Source organism: Schistosoma mansoni (assembly GCF_000237925.1).
Source record: "Schistosoma mansoni, WGS project CABG00000000 data, supercontig 0186, strain Puerto Rico, whole genome shotgun sequence".
Taxonomy (NCBI): Eukaryota; Metazoa; Platyhelminthes; class Trematoda; order Strigeidida; family Schistosomatidae; genus Schistosoma; species Schistosoma mansoni.
The window spans coordinates 197,379-218,463 of NW_017386069.1; the positions used below are offsets into that span (position 1 = coordinate 197,379).

Consider the following 21,085-nt stretch of genomic DNA (forward strand, 5'->3'; position numbering starts at 1 on the left):
TATAATAATATACTATTTTAAAATTGAACTACGTGTAGAGAATAATTACTTTCAATCCGTCATCTTCCTATAGTCTTAGTATCCTTTCGAATTTTACAAATTATCACTGCTAATTATTACCTTCTTCATCTCCTCCCGTATTAAATAGACAGTTGTCTTGATCTTTTATTTTATAAATTATTACTTTCGATTACTTCAAAAATACAGCATAAGCTCTTGGTGATTGTTGATCACTTTTTCAAAGGATACAGCTATTTAGTTCACTAAATAATGATCCTCTATTTTTAGGATAATTGAGATACATTGTTTCAACAATGTAAAACCATCCATTTTTCACATATCATCTCCAATTAGTGGTATTTTTAGTTTGGGGTTGTGGAAATTGTTGAATTTCATTGAAATCATGAACCGATCAATGTTAGACTACTAGTAAAAACCTGTAAGCACTGGACAGCTGTTTTTTTCTCATATGGGACTTTTCGGCAGTGCGCATCTACGATCGCTCACGAGAGATTCGAACCCAACAGCTTCGATCTCGAGCAGGAACACTTAACCTCTAAACCACTAAGTCAGCAATCAGCTAAGTCAATGTCTGACTTTAACCATCCCAACTCGATGAAATCATGTAACTACTGTTTATTTTATAAATTTTACTTTATACGACATGTTAAATATTATATGTAGTTTACAGATCAATAAGTAATTTTCTCATTAGATAATATTTTCCTCATGATATTAGAATTTATAATGAAATGACTTTCATCCTTGAAAAACGTTTCTTTACCAGGTTAATCGGTCAATTGAGCAAACTGATTTCAACACACACATATAAAGACAAAGTAGAAAGGTTTCAATACGTCAGATGAATTTCAGCATTAAAATATTGCTATAAAACTTTCAAGTTATGGGTTCAATCCCTTGTAAGAGGACAGAAAACTAATATGAAACAAGTGTTTCGTTGAAGATAAAAATTATTCTTGAATATGTGATCAAGTATGAGTAAATGCGACCTTCAATGTTGAACTTATGTAAATTTTTTTCCATTTCACTTTCTCTCTCTTTCTATCCCTTTATCTACTTGTATTCACTAAATTATTAATAGGTTTTCTGCTTTTCAATAGTATAGATAATCTTTTGTCTTCATCACAATATAATTACTTTCCTCTCAAACATTAAATAAAAGGGGATAAGAACGAAACAAATTAGTTGATAGAATACAATTAGATGAGAACTGTACATTAAAACTTGAAAGCGAAAGTTATAAAAAGAGGCTTATTAATCATTACTTACCGACTCCAACAATGTGTATGGATATATATATTTTATTAATTTGTACATAATAATAAAAGTACTTTTTAGAATGAACATGCTATCATTTCTACGATTTCGTGAGCTCAAACAAAAGAAATATGGCTTTTTGTGAACTTTATTTTGGTATCAATAAGGTAAGTTCATAGTAAATGAACGAACAGATGTCAGGTAAGGTTGTAGAAGATAGGCAGAAATCTCTAGAGTCAGATTTCATTGTACTTGACAATGGTCATCAAGATTTATCAGAATTCTTGATAAAACTAATCCTCCACGCAAGATGTGAAGTCATATTTAATCATTGAAGGTATATGATACTAAGTGAATTAGACCAATGATTATACTTCAACCTGATCAGTCCAATTCAATAAACAATAAGGGACTAAGGAAGAGGTAAAACATCAGTAAATACTCAGTGATTATTCAGTCTTATAACTGAACAGTTCATGGTAGACTTTATACTTGCAACGGATACCTCGTCGTTATTATTAATCTACAAATTTAACTATTGTACTAATGATAATTTTATACAAATGTCACTGTAGCTGAATTTTTAAAAATTTAAATCTTTGATTACAAATATTGGATCATGTAGATGGTTCTGTAAGAGGTTACTGATAAACCTCATATATTAAAAAATGTCCATTTAAAAACAAAAACAATATTATTCTGTGCTAGTATTTGGATTGTATGTATTTTGCACATGATGAGAATCTCCAAAACGTATTACATATAAGTACAAAATTCAAGATTTAAAAAAAAATTAAATCAGTCAACCGGAAGGGATAAGCACAAATTAAAAAGAATGATTAGTATATTTTTCCTAGATACTCAGTTATCGACTATGATATTATGTATGATATTAAGTGTATTAATAACCGGAGTGGAAGAAACAAATAACAATATGATCAAGAAATATTTCTAACAAACAATGGTAAGCGAACAATTGTTTTCAATTAGATCGTCATCAGGCTTTACTCTAATATACATGAATATTTATACGAAAATGTTAGACCAATCAAGGCTATTTGAGTCAATAATCACAATGAAATAGAATACGTCTGTAATAGAATATGTTTGTAATTTTCTACTTCTTTCCGTTTGTATTCTTCACTATCTAATTACTTACATACTTCTTATTACGTAATGATTTTAATGTTTTGTGATTACTATTCAAGCCTATTTACCCACGTATGACCTCCTATTTCCAATGTTTAACTATTGATAAGACTTTTGTTATCGTAATTGAATATTCTTACCATTATCAGTACACCTGTCTTCCCACTATCAACTTGTACTTTTAACTATTATGCTTGGTGACGTATTCTATTTCATTGTCATTATTGACTCACATTGCCTTGATTGGTCTAACATTTTCGTATAAATATTCATGTATATTAGGGTAAAGCCTGATGACGATCTAATTGAAAACAATTGTTCGCTTACATGTGTTGTTCTAATTTTCACAATGGGAATCTTTATTATTACTAAATCATAAAGTCTCTAAGTGTAGATTATGAATGTAAATAGAAACATAGAGTTGACAAACATAACATCAAAATATCAACAGGTTGAATTACTTTTTAACAAACAATAATTAAGGATTTACGGTTATAATTTATTTTACTATTATTTGTATGAGTAGTGTATCAATATTTCAGTGGTTAACTTTAAATCAATTTCTAATATACAATTTGTTTGAATTAAAAAAAATTTACTTAATCATTCAATCGTTTAGTTAATTATGAAGATAAATGATCAGTTAAACGATATTTCCGTGAATCGAATGAAGAAATGAATACTAATATGTAAATGCATATCAAATGAAATTATTGTAGAATAAGTCCTTGGAAGATGAATAATTATTCCACTATTAAAAGAACTTTAATCAATTTTATCAGTATAGGGTTGAGGAGAATGTTGAATTTCATTAAAATATTGAGCCAATCAACGTTAGACAATCACTGAAAACCTGGAAGCAGTGAACGCCCGTTTTGTCCTAGTATGGGATTGCTCAGAAGTGCGCATCCACAACCCCGTACCTGAGATTCAAATCCAGGACATTTGATCTTGAGCATGAAGGCTTAACCTCTAGATCACTGACCCAACTGGAAAGTCCCAGACTGGACGACCATCCAGAGTTTCCAGGCTTTCATTTGTAATCTAAAATTTGGTGGGTTTTGGTTTAAATGAAACATAATTGTTTTGTGTCATCAACTAAGTTGTAGTTAGACTGTAGTATTTTATTAACTGATTTAACTACCTGTTAAGGATTTCAACAGACTGTAGGCATAACTTTTTACGTGTACTTTACTATCTTTCCATCTGTATCAGTTTTGCAGTTTAAATTAATACGATGTACCTGGTTTTATTATATACTCCAATATTCCCGATTATGCCAAAAGACAAATAAAGTTCTTACTCAGTTTTCGGATGAAACAATTTTGTTTTACGATAGTATAGATTGATTGTTATATCCGTGGAATGAATTGAATAGTTGTACTGATTATTAGATCGGGCAAGAAACAATCAACTCCCTTCAATATCCTAACTGAATTATTATTTGAAAACATAACCACTAGTCAACTGAACGAATATTTATTAAGGAAACGAAGCAGTTATGTACACATTAAAAAATTTAAACTAAGTCTGACTTATCATATGATAACCCATGATCAGTTAAGAGTAGAAATTTCAGTCAACAAATCAAATAACAAAGCTTTACATTAATCTGTGACTTGTATCACTCAGAAAATACGAAAAATCAAACCGACCGAAAATAACGAATATTTGTTACATTAGTCATAAACTGACTATTGACAAACAGATGGCACTAGAGATCTGTTTCAACAAAGGATCGAGCATTGACCTAGTAGTTCAGATGGTTAACCGTTCGCCACAGGACGTAAAGGTTCTAGGGTTGACATCTAGTAGGATCGTGAGCGAGTACGACCCAGACGTTCTATACTAGGACGAGACAAGTGTCCATTATTCGCTAAGTTGTAATTGTATCCTAACTGAGGTTAATCTGTAACGAATATAAACTACAAATTAAACCGATCTCCACAAAATCCTTTTCAACTAAATATTTAATTTTTTATCCCAAGAGAAACAGAGCATTATTAATTTTTAAGTATGCAGAGAATAGCCAATAGAAATCTAACTCTAAATGCACTAGCACAAGTAATAAGCTATGTGATAGTTCGAATAAACTTCTGGAACACGAGAAATGAAACAAATGAAGTAAAATCAATAAATAAAGAGTTTATTCTTGATGATTAATATAGAGTGTACAAATAATGGGATCAAAATGCTGTGGAATATACATGTTCTCATATTCAACTGTTCATAATGAAAACGTTTTAGACAAAAGTAAAACGAAATTGTTAATCTGGAGATGACTCATTTGCTATGTTAACTCCGATCAGCCTATACGTTAAGGGATCAGAGACAATTAAATTTTACCAAGAAAGGCTGTAAGTACATTGGTCAAATTAGATCATTCAATAGCTACGATTACCATTGATCATTCGGCCCTGAGGTTGGCCAAGGCAGGAAAAGCGGTTGAAGGTCTTTTAACACACAGCTCTACCTTTTGATTCAGATGGCTACTGCTTCCGCCGTCTGAAGGACTACAAATCTGACAGGCTTTGGAAAAAAATAAATTCTCCATAACTAATTGAAAAATATTGGCTTATACTAACACTATGACAACCTTGCACTAAATGGGCTTATATGAAGCTGTTCATTTTGCTTACTTACTTACACCCATTACGCCTTGTGGAGGAGTATAAGTCGCCCACCAGCATTCTCCATCCAACTCAGTCCTGAACAATCCTTTCCAGTCGCTATTCATCCTTTTAACATCTACTCCCAATTTTCAGAGCAGTGTGTTCTTTGGTCTCCCACTTTCCCGTTTCTCTTCAGAATTTGAATGCTTGCCTTGTGATGCCATTTGATGATTTCCTCAATGAATGTCCTATCCATTTACAGCGCCTTTTCCTAATTTCCTCTTCAGTTGGAAACTGGTTTGTTCTTTCCTATAATAGGCTGCTGCTGATGGTATCTGCTCAACAACGGACATTGAGTATCTTGTGTAGAAAATTGTTTAGAAATACTTGTACATTTTTGATGATGGTTGTAGTAGTTCTTGAAGTTTTAGCTCCGTACAATAGGACTGTTTGACGTTTGTATTGAAGATTCTGACTTTGATGTTGGTTGACAGTTGTTTTGAGTTCCACATTTTCTTCAACTGTAGGAATGTTATTCTTGCTTTGCCATTCCTTGCCTTTAAATCTGCATCAGATCCTTCTTGTTCATCGCTGATGTGGCCTATGTACGTGAAGGTCTCGACTTCTTGCAGAGTTTCTCCATCAATTGTGATTGGGTTGATGTTCTCTGTGTAGTTCGCTTAGTTTAGTCAAATATATTTGTCGCTGTAATCCTTATTCACATATCCTTGTATTATTATTATGGTTATTATCATTGGTTTAGCATCATTATGATTCTTCTTAACACATGATTCGGTAAATTAGTATTCAACCCACTTTACTACTTCCCATTAATTTCATATAAAAATATTTTTACGTATTATAGTCCTTACACTAAAAATTTGATCGAATTTGTAATTGCACTATCATTTCTTTTACCCTATCTGACCCCTATTTATTTTGATCATGAATCGTATAATTTCAGTTAACGGAAAAGCTGATTCATGTTAAAATTGCATATGAGTCATCTCGACATAAATAATTTAATTTTCGTATTGGTTGTTTGAATCAACTCACTGATGTTGACAACTGCAGATGATCAGTCTCTTATTGAAATATGTGCATCCTGTGCGGATTGTCTCGATATTGTCATTTAGTCAAAAGCATTATAAGCAAAGTTGAATGGTGGCTAGTAGCAGAATTCAGGATGTGCGTTTCATTCTACTTGAAACTCGTCAGTTGGATGTATCTGGATCCCAAAGTCGAAGTTCACTCTGGTAGTCGAACCTAGTACCATTCGCTTCCAACGGTATCGCGTTATTCACTTGTCTACTAAGTTCAGATAGCCAATAGCTTGTGCAACGGGGTAAAGTTTAATTTATTTTTGTATTAGTCATTTGAATCTTCCTATCGACGTCTAAAACTCCAATTGATTAGTCTCTCTTATTTATTGAAAAGAATATTCTTCGTTCATATATTAGTCTTTTGATATGATGGGGACAATACGCTAACTCAACATTTTAAGATTGGAATATTTAATTATGCAATATTACATAAGGGGTTTTATTACTTAAATTTCAAATGAATTTTTTTACATTATAAAAACGCATGATATTTTATTCTTAGACTTTAATGTAACACAGGAACTAAGATTAGATTCATATCTCTGATTTTGGGTCATAAATTTACGATACTAAACTCTCTACACAAACTAAGATAGATCGAGTACGATTTAAAGAAAAAAGAATTACATACTTGAAAGTCTAATATTTAAACTTTTAAGCTGTTTCAGTTTAGAATCAGTGGAAATAATTGCTCACACACAACTCAAACAGAATTCAACGCCGAAATCTTTAGTCAACGAGGTAAGCATGATATTTTGTTTTAGATACTGAGTTAAAATAATTGGATGATATAAGTTGGGAATCAATATTTTAACTAAGTATATTCAAATGAAACATATTAACAACTTGCCTACTAGATTCAATACATTTAGTTTTAAAGTATAAAGAAGAGACAAAATAACATTATGAAACATGTTTATTCAACAAATAGATGAAGCATAGCCTGATGATACAGTATCATCATTATCTACGTTATAAGTTGGTGGTCAGTAAAAGTCTGTCCAACCTAATGATCATATTTATATATGAAACTATCAAATATAGAGTGACTAGACACATGTTTGTCAAAGTGTATCAATTTTCAAAAAAAAATTGTTACATTATATTCTCATTGTAAATGTTTATAGCATTGAAACAACGACATAAGTTCATTGTTTTGTTTTCTTAAAATAAAAACACTTTTTTTTACCTATTTGTTGAAATAAATGGGAGTATATTTCTTTGTTTACCCTACAGCGAATTAAGTCCATTTAAACTATACTAGGACAAGTTTTCTTCGTATAAAAATGACCAAAATAAATAAAGTTAGCGAATAAAAACATGGAAGAAACTAACTCCATAAACAACTATTTTTTATTCACTATTGAACTTATCCATGTTAACATGTATGATTATAAAGACTTAGTCGATTTATTTTTATTGTTATTAACATGGACGAACTTGACAATTACCTTTAAGAAATGACGGTAAAAGCTATTTATACTTAAGTAAATTCGAAAGACTTTAATGGATATAAACAGGGATCTCCACAATTAACGTGACCAATAATTGCAAACATAGTGACATTGCACAAAATCAATTTCAGTGGAACAGATGTAATTACTCTTCAGCTTTCATTTGGTTTATGTTACATCTTCTATTCTGAGGATTAATTTTCTGTGCTCGAAAAATATACCCCATCTATAGTTATTTTTATTAACATTAATACTATTGCTACCTATAAAATTCAGCGTTCATCTCGCTATGCCGATGTACCAGGTATCATGATGGTTTGGCTGACTGACAAATGCATAAGTTGAAAAATAAAATCAAGATAATAAGTGTGTCAAACGCCTGACTAGTTGACCATTTATGTTAGCTAAGATGTTGTACAGTTGCACAAGCCTCAGGACTACAGATTCTATCTTGACCACAATATGAGTTCTTCTTTAGGTAATTTCATTCTGTGATGAAAATTACTTTTGAAATAACTTTTTGGCAAAACTCTGTAAAGTCATCTTATACAGTGATAACAATTTTAAAAAGATCGCGTGTTCACTGATATGACTAAGCTTTGAAATGAATTTTTCGGATTTCTGGTAAGAATCTAAGAAGTATGCGGAACCAAGAGAGTTTGTATATTGCAATATTGGTACTATTATTACCCTTTCGAATTTCAAAATTCTCAATTCATAAATTAATTTTCTTGTATTTATTAGGAAAAAGCGATTATTAGATACTGTATCACTTTTTTGTTTTTATGCTATGAAGTTTAAATCACTTGACATAGGAAACTGTTTCACATAATCAGGAAGTAATGTATGGTGAAATTTTCAAGTTATAAAAGGAATCCTAGCCATACATAAACATTATTTTGAAAACCAGGTATTCGATAGTCGTTTTATTTTAAAGAAGGTTTAGCAGTGATCATCCACAAAAGAACACGAAATCAATCTCATATTTTTCTAAGTCTCGGCTCAAGGACGACACCTATCGAGTCACTGGGACGAAATCATGTATGCTGGGTTTTTGTGTGACAGATTACTGACTATTATATGTTATTAATATCAGCTTTTGAACTATGAACTCTAAATTTGTACGTGTGTGTGTGTTCAAAAGGACCTAATTATTTAAACAACAGTGTTTTTAATCTTACGATCTAATAAAATAATTATATTACACAATCATAATCTCATAATTATGCTTTGAAAATAAAAAGCTTGATCCGTGAATAAACTCGACAGTTTAAGGAAATTAGAGAATAGTATATTTTTCATGGTCTAGAAATTTATCACAGACTTTTATTAGTGGTCAGCTTTACCCAGTTAAGCTATACGACATTAATTTGGTTTATTTATTCAATAGCTTAGTTCTTTGAAGTTTGTTTTATTGTAGTTATTTAAATACAACCTCGAACAACAACTCAGTTGTACATTTTTCTATTTTCTTACAGGTTAAACAATTCGGTTACTATTCACTGGCTTCAGTATTCAAGGAAAAGACTGCATAGATCAATAATCAATATATTCTTTAATAATAGTATCATTTGGTAATATATAATGGTAGCCAAATCGATAAATGCAAATTATGACATATAAACATTAGTTTGAGATGGTTTAAATTTCAATTTTATAACTTACCATTAAATTAATATACAGTTCTGAAGCTATGTTGCCCATGGTGACATCCGGTTGTAAGACTAGTTAGTGTTGGAAACTACAACAAAATAGTACTATCTACTGGGAAAATTATACACGTACCCTAGTTCTACTAACAAGCAGATACAATTCAAGTTCATCGATAATATGCATAGATTTACAGCTAGACGAAATATCCTCTAATCACAAGAGTATAAAGATATTTATTTAAGCTCCTGATTAACATTGTTAATGAGCCTGTTCATTATTTCATCATTTTTCGATTTCCGCTAATAATAATAATAAATCCCCATGTCAGCATTAATCATCAAAGTTATACATAAATATTTGATTGCTTTATTGTACTTGTGAATTGATTTATGATTGATGGCTCTAACATTTTACTGTTGTATCGTTCTACTGCAGATAGTTTTATTTTAATTGTCCGATTTGACTAGTGACAACAGATTATTTTAGATTTCTTAAAAACTCTGATTGTGCATTAGATGAATTCCTGAATTAGTATTGTCACAGCTAAAAGCTGATACTAATCGTCACAATTATTCCATTTATATTCATAGTCATGGATTTTAGTAATTTTTTAGGCACCCATGCCAGTTTCTCGGATTTCAAATGAAATAAATATCGACTCGCTGAATTAGAATTTTGAGTTCGCCACTGGGAGTCACTTCTACTTATTTGTGACATCGGCGGACTTACTCAATACTTAGTATTAAACCAATATAATATATATACAAACTATATAATCATAGGGCATACCTCATATTCGGAAGATATTTCTGCATAGGGTGGAGTATTACTTTCTGTCGTACAAGGAATCGAGTAGTATTCACCTTCTTCTTGACTTAGTAGTTTAAACCAACAGTCAATCGGCTTTTTAATTAATTCTGTAACTCCAAATGATAAAGCACCCATGAAATCGTCACGTGATGTACGGTCCCAGTCCCAAACTTCAAAATGCAGTCTCTTTGACTCATCATCTGGATGTAGATCACTATGTTTTAAAATACCCAACAATAAACCATGAGGAATTTATGAAATAAGCTTGTAAAAATTAAAGATTTATCGAATACGAGATATATATATATATATATATCATGATTAAACGAGTCAGCCTTTTGATGACTATCTGGCCAAGTCCCGGTTAAATAAATATAGGTAATTAATAAGGCGTAAATTCGAACGTCTGCTTATTTGAAACTTAAACAAGCCAAAATAGAGAACACACGAAAAGTAGAGGATTGTTTCAGCACCTATAAGAAACATTACACTAAGAAATTTAATTATATATGAAGCCAAAAACCTAACTTTCTATGGAGAAAGCAAAATGATCCACAACTTACATGGTGAACTTTTCATCCCATACAGGGTTTAGATTAGACTTTATTGTTTTGGTCCTGAATTTGCGTCCAAGTTCGTCAGTTGGTCCAAATTTGATTTTAACATAAGGATCAGCAAGACCATTTGGGTCCATTGGAATGAGATTTCTGCCTTCTTTAACTAAAAAAAGTTGACAGGATGAAAAAAGTGAATTGGCAAAACTAGTAAAGTGATGCTAAGTCAAGATAAAGTGGAATTCGTTAGTTAGTCACGAATGATGAATTCAGCTAGTAAAATGGTTATGAGTGGTGAGTTTTATTGTAACAGTTATCCAATAGGGATTTCCGAAAGATTATGACGGAACTCTTTCCATATCTTATCCAGAATACATTCAGTCGGAAATTACTTTCAGGAAACAATGAAATGTATCGTTCCCTCCAAATTCTTATTTTATTGTCCACTTGAGTCAAGAATAAGTAGTTATCAGCAAGAATTCAGTTCAGGAGTACTTATTTTGTTTTCTAATGGTATGTATGAATCGGTAAGAAAATGACAAACTGCTAACGAATCCCCAGATGACTAAAGAGTGAGTTTAAATTGATTACCACAATAGAGTCCTAAATGCCACATTCAGAAAGGAAGTTACAGGTATAGTTGGGGTACGGGTAAGATCTATCGCGACCTGACTCTCAGATACATGAAAGCACACGGAAGGCTAAATGGAATATCAATCAGTGTCTTATTTGAAACAAACTCTAATAAAAAGTGAAAACCAAAATTTTTGACACAAAATGACATTCTTAAATTTTGGAAGTATAAATGATTATTTTATCACTTAACCTGCTTGCTCACTTCGCTAAATCTAGCACAAATGTTAAATAAACTAACTGTGTTTTAGTCAACTTTCCTGCCTCATAGATGCGAAATTCGGTAACCTCTATCAAAACTCTATAATGCTAGAATATGCATTGTTTCTAGGTTTACTTTCATGTGAAGTTACTCAGCTGCATGAATTCTGGCGATAATCAGAGATTATTAGCGTGAAACCAGGGCGATCAACCTTTAGTTCACTTCCTCTAACTGAAAAACTTAAGGACAACAATTACTCTCAATTAAGTCAAGAACCTGAAACAGTGCATTATATAAATTTGACTCTAATAAGTAACCACCTATTATAAGATAAAATATATAGTATTAATAAACCAATCTACGGATAATCAATACAGCCAAAAATACGAATTTCAACTAATTAGAATAAATCTTATCACTACAAACAACATTACAGGCGTTAAAATGCAATTAAAGATCACACAGTGAGGTACACAAAAGATCAAAAAATTAGGATAACTCTGATCTTTAGACAAAGGCTAACAAAATACAAATGGATAGACAGCAAACAAATCATGAAATGCTTTAATTAGGTGACCATGGGTATTAATAACTAGAGACCGTTGGTATAGACTATTAAATATCACTCGATTACTAGCTACACTTAGTAAGAACACATAGACCTTAAAACGAGCTTCGGAGTAAACAAGAAAGACAGTATCAGTGAACATGAATCTTGATAACAGATGGGAAAAGAATAAAACACCGGAAAAGAGGCAGAACTTCACATTTTAATTCCTCGTTTAAAAATGATTTGCCTTTGATGTAACTTGGTATGAAACAATTTGACGCACTTTACCACAAGCCAAAGCGACTTGATTTGATGATTCTTAGTGAACTTTAATAGAAATAACTTTAGCGCACTTGCTTGTGAAACACTTTATCATGGCTAATAATATTAACCGGGCTGCAAAATCCAAGGTTTGATAAACTTTGTCACTAGACTGACATGTTGATGTAACCGTGAAGAAAATTACAGGTTTGTGTTCAGCCTCCAACTACATGTCCTGTCTGAAAGCCAGTATTACTGCTAGTTTTTACGAAAATGTACAGCCGGTTACACACAGTATACAGAGACGAAAAGCTGATAGCTTAAAAGATTTATCGGTGGCAACATCTCAGGTCAACTAATTAGTTGAGGCGACCTACACATACAACATAGTAACTCCCCTTTAGAGGCATCTCAAGTTAGAAAGAACCTAAGAGTTCAAGTACCCTATGATCTAAAGTCTTATGCCGCGTAAGACAAAAATTCCGTTTTTAGGAAACCTTGCTGTGGCGAAATTAAAGCTTATATTCGGCTAGTGCAGCGGTATGACCTTCAAATAACCTTTTTTATCGATAAACCTAGGTTCCTATATGGAGACATCGGAAACCCACTACTACTAGATACAGAAGTCAGTTAAGCAGAGGTTCTTTTCCATTTTGTCCACAAGCAAAGAAAACAAAATTCTAACACTTGTGATTTTTTTAGTTTGGGAGTGAAACACGTTAGTAGGTCGGACAGTCTAAGTTATCAAAACCTGTTGCTAGGATCTTATAAAACAGAAAAAATTATAGGGTCGATAAATACATAAAGGGTTTTCTAAATTCACATAAACATGAAAACAACCTGGCTACGTACATATTTGTCTTTGTAAAACAGTTGACAACCTATGCTACAAATTGAAACATAGACTTACCTTCAACTACAAATCTGTTATCTTGCCAGCTAATCTTGAGATATATTCGTCCTCTTCTCTCCGTATTGTCTACGCCACAGAGGTGAGGAACATTCACTTCACATCTTTTGTGTACATTCATACCACAGTCTGGTAGAAGCATTACAAACAAAAAACAACAACAAACTTTGACATTTCAAACCTTGCTGAACAAGCCCATATAACAGTGAACCACAGTGGTCACAAAATGTGGGACTCGAGTAAGTATGCAGTTTGAATTTATGACGCCTTTTAGACTGAAATAATGAGACAAAAACAGTAGATAATTACATCACATTCAGGACCTAAATCAGCACCAGGACACTTAAATGCTACATATTGATAGCATCTCTTATGAGCAGCAAAGCAGCATATTTGACACTGGACTCCTTGTTTTCCAAGACCCCTAAAAAATTATATGAGACAAAAAGCCGTTACCATATAAAGTCCTTGCAATGGCCGCAAAATGTAAATTGTTTGAAAAACTTAGCGACAAATTTATGACCATTAACCTCAATGACATTCTTCTGACGCAACGCCCCTCGACGCTCAATCGCATGAGAACCATATTGAAAATTATCTTCTTTGTCCAGAGTCATTTACTTAATAATGTGACAAAAACACCAAACCCAAGGTCGCAGTTTGTTCTTAACATGTGCGTCAAAAATAAATTGATGGTTGAGATTCGAGAAAACAAAACTTTAAGAACATTAATTGACAACATAACGAACGATGTATACATGACACAAAATGTAATTAATTATGACTAATGACATTGATTAGAAGTTGTTTTCAATCTTCGTTTTTATGGAAGAGCGTCTCATAACAATCATATAGACTTTCCAAAAAAAATTAAGGGAATCGAAAACGCTTAAGTGTAATATTGTTGTTCTTACTGGGCTTTCTAAGGAAAAGAAGCAATCTAATCAAGGCTTATTACTGGTTGTAAAGCTTAATTCCTCTCAAATAGTTGGTCCTAACCAGAAGAATATATTGCCACTGACTAATTAATCCTCAAACAATTAGTTTCACGCATGTTGACACAAGAAGTCTGTAGCATGTGGAATCTTCAAGTCGACCAAACTTGAGAACGCCTGAAGTAAACATTATGCATTTATGTAAAGATGTAAAACCAAGACTCTTACACAATGAAACGTCGATGAAGGCCAACGATAGAGCGATATTCTACTCATTCGTCTCGCTTTTCGTAATACTATCACAGTCTTTTATTCACGTCGAAGGCAATGAAAGAGAAACCGGATAAATTATGATTGCAAAACCTGAATGTGATAAAGAACCAAATAATGAAACTCAGATCCAGGCAATATTTTCCATAGCTGATCAAAATATTAGGAAATTGTTGTTCATATGTTGACTCAACACAGCTGAGATAAGCCATTCAATTGAACTCCGATTCTGGGCTTTTCCAGCACGATAAGCCTGCTGTAAGACCGTTTTGTTGAAAATCCTTCTAAGCACACACTGTTGGGGCTTATTCATCTTGGTTCCTTCAAGTGCACAATTTCAGGATTTCTAATTTCATTTGGGATGGTACTATTCCTGTTTTACTGTAGTTTTTCTTTTTCCTCCTCTTTTCTCTGAATTTCCATGTGTTTCCCGAACCACATCTATGTTATTTTAGTCTATATTTAATAATGGTGGCTGCCAGTATTGATTCGGTTCCGTTTTAATTACGTCGCTCGCTTTGACTGTCTAGACCATCAACCTTGATGATCTCTGTCAAATGATTGGGGCCTACTTGCGTTAGATGGGAACGGTGTGACGAACCAGCTAACTTCAAAGTCACACCCCTCAGTCAGCATTTAACGTGGATTACCTCTTCGATGCATTAGAGTACTATGACGACTTCGAAGACCGTATAAAACAAGGGATATTATTATGGAAATATATTGGTAAGGATGAGTATAAAGAAGATTGCGAGACCACCACCGCATGCGCCAGTCCATGGTTTACGACTAACTGATGCGCCTTTGTTGTCCTTGATTTTGACAGGTATCAGTGATCTGTTCGATATTCAGTGACCCGACTGCCAGATTATTTGTCTAAAACTCAGTGATATTTCTCTGCCCCTACAACTGAAATGGTGCATTTTTGACAATGAATTGAAGCAAACTTCCAGGATTGAAAGCGCTAGATGTTATAACGAATTTAAATGTTAACTTTTGAACAATTTGCACGTAATCTATTAAGAAAGGATATAATTACATATTTTTGTTGCACATGGTTGTTCCCTTATGTCCTTTATCAATTTGTCTATGTGGTGCAATTTGTACCTGGTTACTGATTGAAAAGTTATTATTTGGGTTACTTGGTTACTTACTTACGCCTGTTACTCCCAACAGAGAATAGGCCGCCGACCAGCATTCTCCAACCCACTTTGTCCTGGGCCTTCCTTTCTAGTTCTATCCAATTTTTGTTCATTCTTCTCATATCTGTCTCCATTTCCTTGCGTTATGTGTTCTTTGTTCTTCGGCATTCCATGTGAAGGCTTGTCTTGTGACGCAGTTGGGTGATTCCCTCAATGTGTGTTCTATCCACTTCCACCGCTTCTTCCTGATTCCTTCCTCCGCCGGATGGAATCTGGTTTGTTCTCCCCCATAGCGGCTTGTTGCTGATAGTGTCTGTCCAACGGATCCAAAGTATCTTGCGTAGACAAATGTTAATGAACACTTGTATCTTCTGGATGACGGCTTTCGTAGTTCTCCATGTCTCCGCCCCATGCAGTAGAACTGTCTCGACATTTGTATTGAAAAATATGACCTTGGTGTTAGTTGACAGACAGTTGTTTTGAGTTACAGATATTCTTCAGTTGTAAATATGCTGTTCTTGCTTTGCCGATCCGCGTCTTCACGTCTGCATCAGATCAACCGTGTTCATCGATGATGCTGTCCAGATATGTGAAGGTTTCCACATCCTCCAAAGCCTCTCCTTCAAGCGTAATTCGATTGATGCATGCTGTATTAAACCGGAGAGTCTTGCTTTTCTCTTTGTTTATATTGAGACCAACTACTGCTGAGGCTACTGCTACACTGGTCGTCTTCTCCTGCATTTGTTGTTGCGTGTGTGATAAAAGAGCCAGATCATCTGTGAAATCTGAATCGTCTAGCTGCATCCTAGCTGTCCACTGTATCCTGTGCTCCCCTCCAGATGTTGACGTCTTCATGATCCAGTCGATCACCAGGAGAAATAGAAAGTGTGGGAGTAAGCAACCTTGCCTAACACCGGTCTTTACTTCAAACGAGTCAGTGAGTTGTCCTCCGTGCACAATTTTGCAGTTCAATCCATCATAGGAACTCCGTGTGATGTTGACTATCTTCTCAGGCACGCTGTAATGTCGAAGAAGCCTCCATAGTATTGTCCTGTTCATGCCACCACATGACTTCTCGTAGTCAATGAAGTTGATGTAGAGTGATGAATTCCATTCAATTGATTGTTCCATAATGATCCGTAGAGTTGCGATTCGATATGCACACGACCGATCCTTACGGAATCCAGCCTGTTGATCTCGAAGTTGGTCATCTACGCAGTCCCTCATTCTGTTTAACAACACCCTAGTGAAGACTGTTCCTGGTATTGAGAGAAGAGTGATGCCCTCGTAGTTATCACATTTGCTGAGATCACCTTTCTTTGGTATTTTGATCAGATGTCCTTCTTTCCAGTCTGTTGGTACTTGTTCTTCATCCCAAATCTTACCGAAGAGAATGTGGAGTATCTTTGCATTTGTTGTTACATCTGATTTCAGTGCCCTTGCTGGATTGGTGTTCTGTCCTGCTGCTTCGCCGCTCTTGATTTGTCTGATGGCCATGCTGATCTCTTCAATTGTTGGTGCATCAACATCGATTGGGAGGTTCGAGGGTGCTAATTCGAGGTTAGGTGGGAGCTGGTAGGTTCAAGAGTTCTTTGAAGTGTCCTATCCACCTGTTTCGTTGTTCTTCAATGTTGGCGATTACATTGCCTTCCTTGCTTTTCACTGGCGTTCTGGTTTACGGTAATTTCCAGCTAGCTTCTTTGTCGTCTCATACAATTTTCTCATGTTTCCTTCTCTTGCAGCCTTTTCCGCTGTCATTGCTAAATCTTCCACAAATTTATGTTTGTCGGTTCTGATGCTCCTCTTCACTTGCTTGTTTGCTTCTGTGTATTCGGCTTGTGCCTTGGCTTTTTCTGCTCTTGTTCGGCTGGTATTGATTGCTACCTTCTTGTTCTTCTTGGGTGGTAATATTTATTTAGGTAAAAATGTAAATCTAAATCTATAATGAAATTAAGTACCGTAATTTACTCAATTACCTTGTTTCGGTTTCAGCCGGGCAACAGCGCATATCACAGTTGATCTAAACGGTTATTGATCAGTAATAAGCACAATCAGTTTGAAAACAACGTCTGTGAAACCATGATTGTAATTAGTCACATGGAAAACCGACGAAATGGAAATTTCACTAAAACTGTTTGCAAAGCTTTTTTCACCACAAATCTTAACACGCGATTCGCGAAGACCAAATAACGTATGTTGATGACGATGTTTTACATCTACACTAACGCTAAAAGCGATTCATTCAACTGATTTCTTATTATCATTTACTGATCGGTTCCCACAGTATATTTTGATCCATGTAGTGTCGTTTATCTAAAATTTATTGTTTTTTCGCTGGGTTAACACTCTCTTATCCTCCCTGAACTAAAGTTAATATATCTGCAGGTGCATAAACCCATTTCACTACGCTAGGAATGCAATGACTCTAAATTAGTCGTTTTCATTTAGACGACCTAAACTTATACTTCCATTGAATAGTTTCTGTAATCTTATCGTAAAGGCATACAAGAAGGAATATGTTTGTTGTTCACAAAATGAGCTCTGGCCCTCTTGATTATTAAAAATCGCCTCGGCGAAGAGAACAAGATAATGAATGTACGGATATTTGTGAACATTTTACCCTAAGAATCTATTAGATATTCATTCCAGAATAAGACAACGATGAAAATCCAGTTACGAATTACTTGGATATTCATAATATCGATAAGCTTATTGTTACGTTTAATTTTGCCCAGGTCCTAAAATATATTGTTCTAAAAATGATTATGATAAACAGTTTGCAGTAAACTGCCAGTTTTTAAGTTAATAGAGCAAAGTAGAAATTATCAAACTGAATTGGGACGAAATCCAAAGACTTAAGTCTAAATTATTACCAAATAAGTTCGACTTTGAGTAAATCAAATATATCCATAAACCAGTTGAGGAAATGATATTCACAATACGTATATAGACAGTTTAAAACCGAGTTGCATTCATAACATAGTTAACTTCAGAATAATGCACTCAGTTTGTCTTGCTGAAAATTTTTAAACGGTGGAATAGTAGCTAGTAGTAAAATCGGAGACGCACATTTCGTCCTATTTGGGATTGATCAGCAGTATCTAAGTTCTTTTATATTGATAGTCATACCGTGAATAGAACCTAGTATCTTTCACTTCAAGTCTTTAACACATTATGCACTTTACCATGAATCCATTAGTAATAACAACAGTAAAAATAATAATTTATTCTCAAATAACAGTTTGTTACATGAGGCATGCCGGTTTACAGGCAAGATGAATGTCGAAAACCTTATGTGTTTGAAAGAGAAAACTAAGCGCCCCAAATCTTCTGTCCCATAATCTGAATAAAAACTCATTCAACCACGATTCTCGTTTCTTGTATAGATAAAATGAGTGGTATTTACTGACACAAAAAATCCAAATAACAAGCCGCTTGCATAACGTGCCAGATTTAATTCATTTATCCTGGTCTTCTGAATCCTCCCGTTGATTTTTTGGAACAAAACTGACCAGTCTCTTTTGGGACATACGCTTTTTGTGCGGACTTCATTGATACCGTTATTCATTGACAAGCGCTTCTTAAGCAGAACTAGAATCATATTCTTTCACCACAAAGCCTACACATTTCACTATCGAAAGATAATCTCTTATAGTGTAAACACATGGCTAAATGAACAGTTATTCAGCAGTGTAGTAAGTCGGGCTAAGGTAAACGTCTCATAATTCGGGTTGCCCATGTGATAATACATACGCCACTAAAAAGAATGCTGCATTTTTTTCAGTTTGTTCATATCTCTAATTTTTCATATTGTTCAACAACTGATGCACATTTTAAAACTTAGTTGCAAACGAAGGAACTGAGCAGAAATATCATTCGCATCAATATTGGGACGACTTAGAGGTAAACTTTATTTTGATAGCTACATACTAACAACTCTGAAAAACAAACAGCATTGAAGAGGACAGATCAACTCTTGCAGCCACTGATATTATAGCCCAACAAACACCGAAGTATGTCAACGAAGAAACATAGAAGAATTCAAACAAATCACAACTTATATCACCACAAAAGTCCTTTCTTACAACGAGAAAGTACATAAAACAAGAAACCACATCTGCCATTGCTTAAGGAAATAACACAATCAGATATTATTCATATTACATTTCTCTAATATACTTTCCGAAACTTTATTTGAAAACGTAGGGTGACTGCATCAGGGATGCTATTATATAACGCACTCTTAAAATTTATTCTTGTAGAAAGCATTTTTTTATTTTATTGTGTCAATATAAGAGAAGAAAACACCTGAAATATCTCAATCCATTGTTGTCTTATTTCATAAAACTCTCTAAAAACACTGCCACAAATGTGTCATGGAAATAAATGTGGAATCATTACTTTTTTCACATTAAACGTACAAGCCGTTTTTGACCTCTTTTTTTATTATATAAAGTATCCAAGTATATAAAATTATTTATCGATATAAAAACGATATATTATTCATTATTTTATTGGTTAATGATCTATCTGTAAAGACAGCCTTTCTAGACAAATATATATATATAATAAACTTTACACTGGAAGAAAGGAGTACTATAAACAGTATTTAAAGATTATGCATAAAATTATGAGCAATATTGTAACGGTTGAAGATATTCGAATAGGATGACCTTTACATATGAAATTATACCGAAAATCGGGACCATCTACAAAATAGAAATGTAGATAAACAAATAAATAACTATTTATTTGGTTTTATTAAATAAATAAATTCATTAAAACAATTTAAAACTGGTAATTCAGAACAACATGAATAGAATTAAAACCAGTTATCATACATATGTGGTTAGATTTATGAAGTGTACCAAACTATCTTTCATTGTGAACAATAGACTTATTTCGGCAGACGACTGAAGATTTGTAAAGTTATATCTATATAACTGGTTGTTTATAGTAGTTTTGAGCTTGACTAACAGGATCTCGAGAAATTAGTCATTATTCATCTCGACCCATGTTATTAAATGTTTTATTAGTGTAAAGAAAGTTAATACAATGATAATGGATTCATGGTCACTAATCTCTTCGTAAGAACTTTCAAGTTTATCATAAGATTAAAAGAGCATGTGTTACCTGAAGCCCATAAGTGACTATTTCTTATATGTAGTGGTAGCTATGTTAATTGACTCCATGAATATATATTATACATATTATAAACTACTTGAAATAAAATTCACGTATCTAGTTAGATGAATTGCTATCATATCTTAATTGTAGCATGGAAAGACGGTTATCTCTGAAAGTTTCTTTTCATGGAATAATATATCATACTAGGCTAACCGTTCAAGAAGATAACAAAAAGTATTTATAGTGGAATGCATGACATAAACACCATCGGATGCCGGCTCAGTGGTCTATCGGTTAAGTGCTCTGGCGCGAGACTGGTAGGTCCCGGCTTCGAATCTCACGAGGCGAGGTCGTGGATGCGTACTGCTGATGAGTCCCACAATAGGACGAGACGGCCATCCAGTGCCTCCAGGTTTTCAATGGTGGTCTAGCTTCAATTGGC

General features: G+C 33.7%; 1 protein-coding gene across 1 annotated transcript in view; it reads right to left on the minus strand.

Annotated features, from left to right (window-relative positions):
* The window catches only part of Smp_176360 (protein kinase C, putative), a gene marked incomplete at its 3' end in the record, with an annotated part of 71,252 nt that extends 57,420 nt beyond the window's left edge, over window positions 1-13,832 (minus strand). Inside the window, exons 1-6 of the mRNA XM_018794353.1 lie at window positions 13,626-13,832; window positions 13,479-13,593; window positions 13,336-13,444; window positions 13,170-13,298; window positions 10,623-10,779; window positions 10,039-10,273 (exon numbers count right to left, since the gene is read on the minus strand). Of these exons, the coding sequence (XP_018647067.1) occupies window positions 10,039-10,273; window positions 10,623-10,779; window positions 13,170-13,298; window positions 13,336-13,444; window positions 13,479-13,593; window positions 13,626-13,786 (906 nt within the window). The 5' untranslated portion in view covers window positions 13,787-13,832. The remainder of the gene's footprint in view (window positions 1-10,038; window positions 10,274-10,622; window positions 10,780-13,169; window positions 13,299-13,335; window positions 13,445-13,478; window positions 13,594-13,625) is intronic.
* Window positions 13,833-21,085: the final 7,253 nt, after the last annotated feature.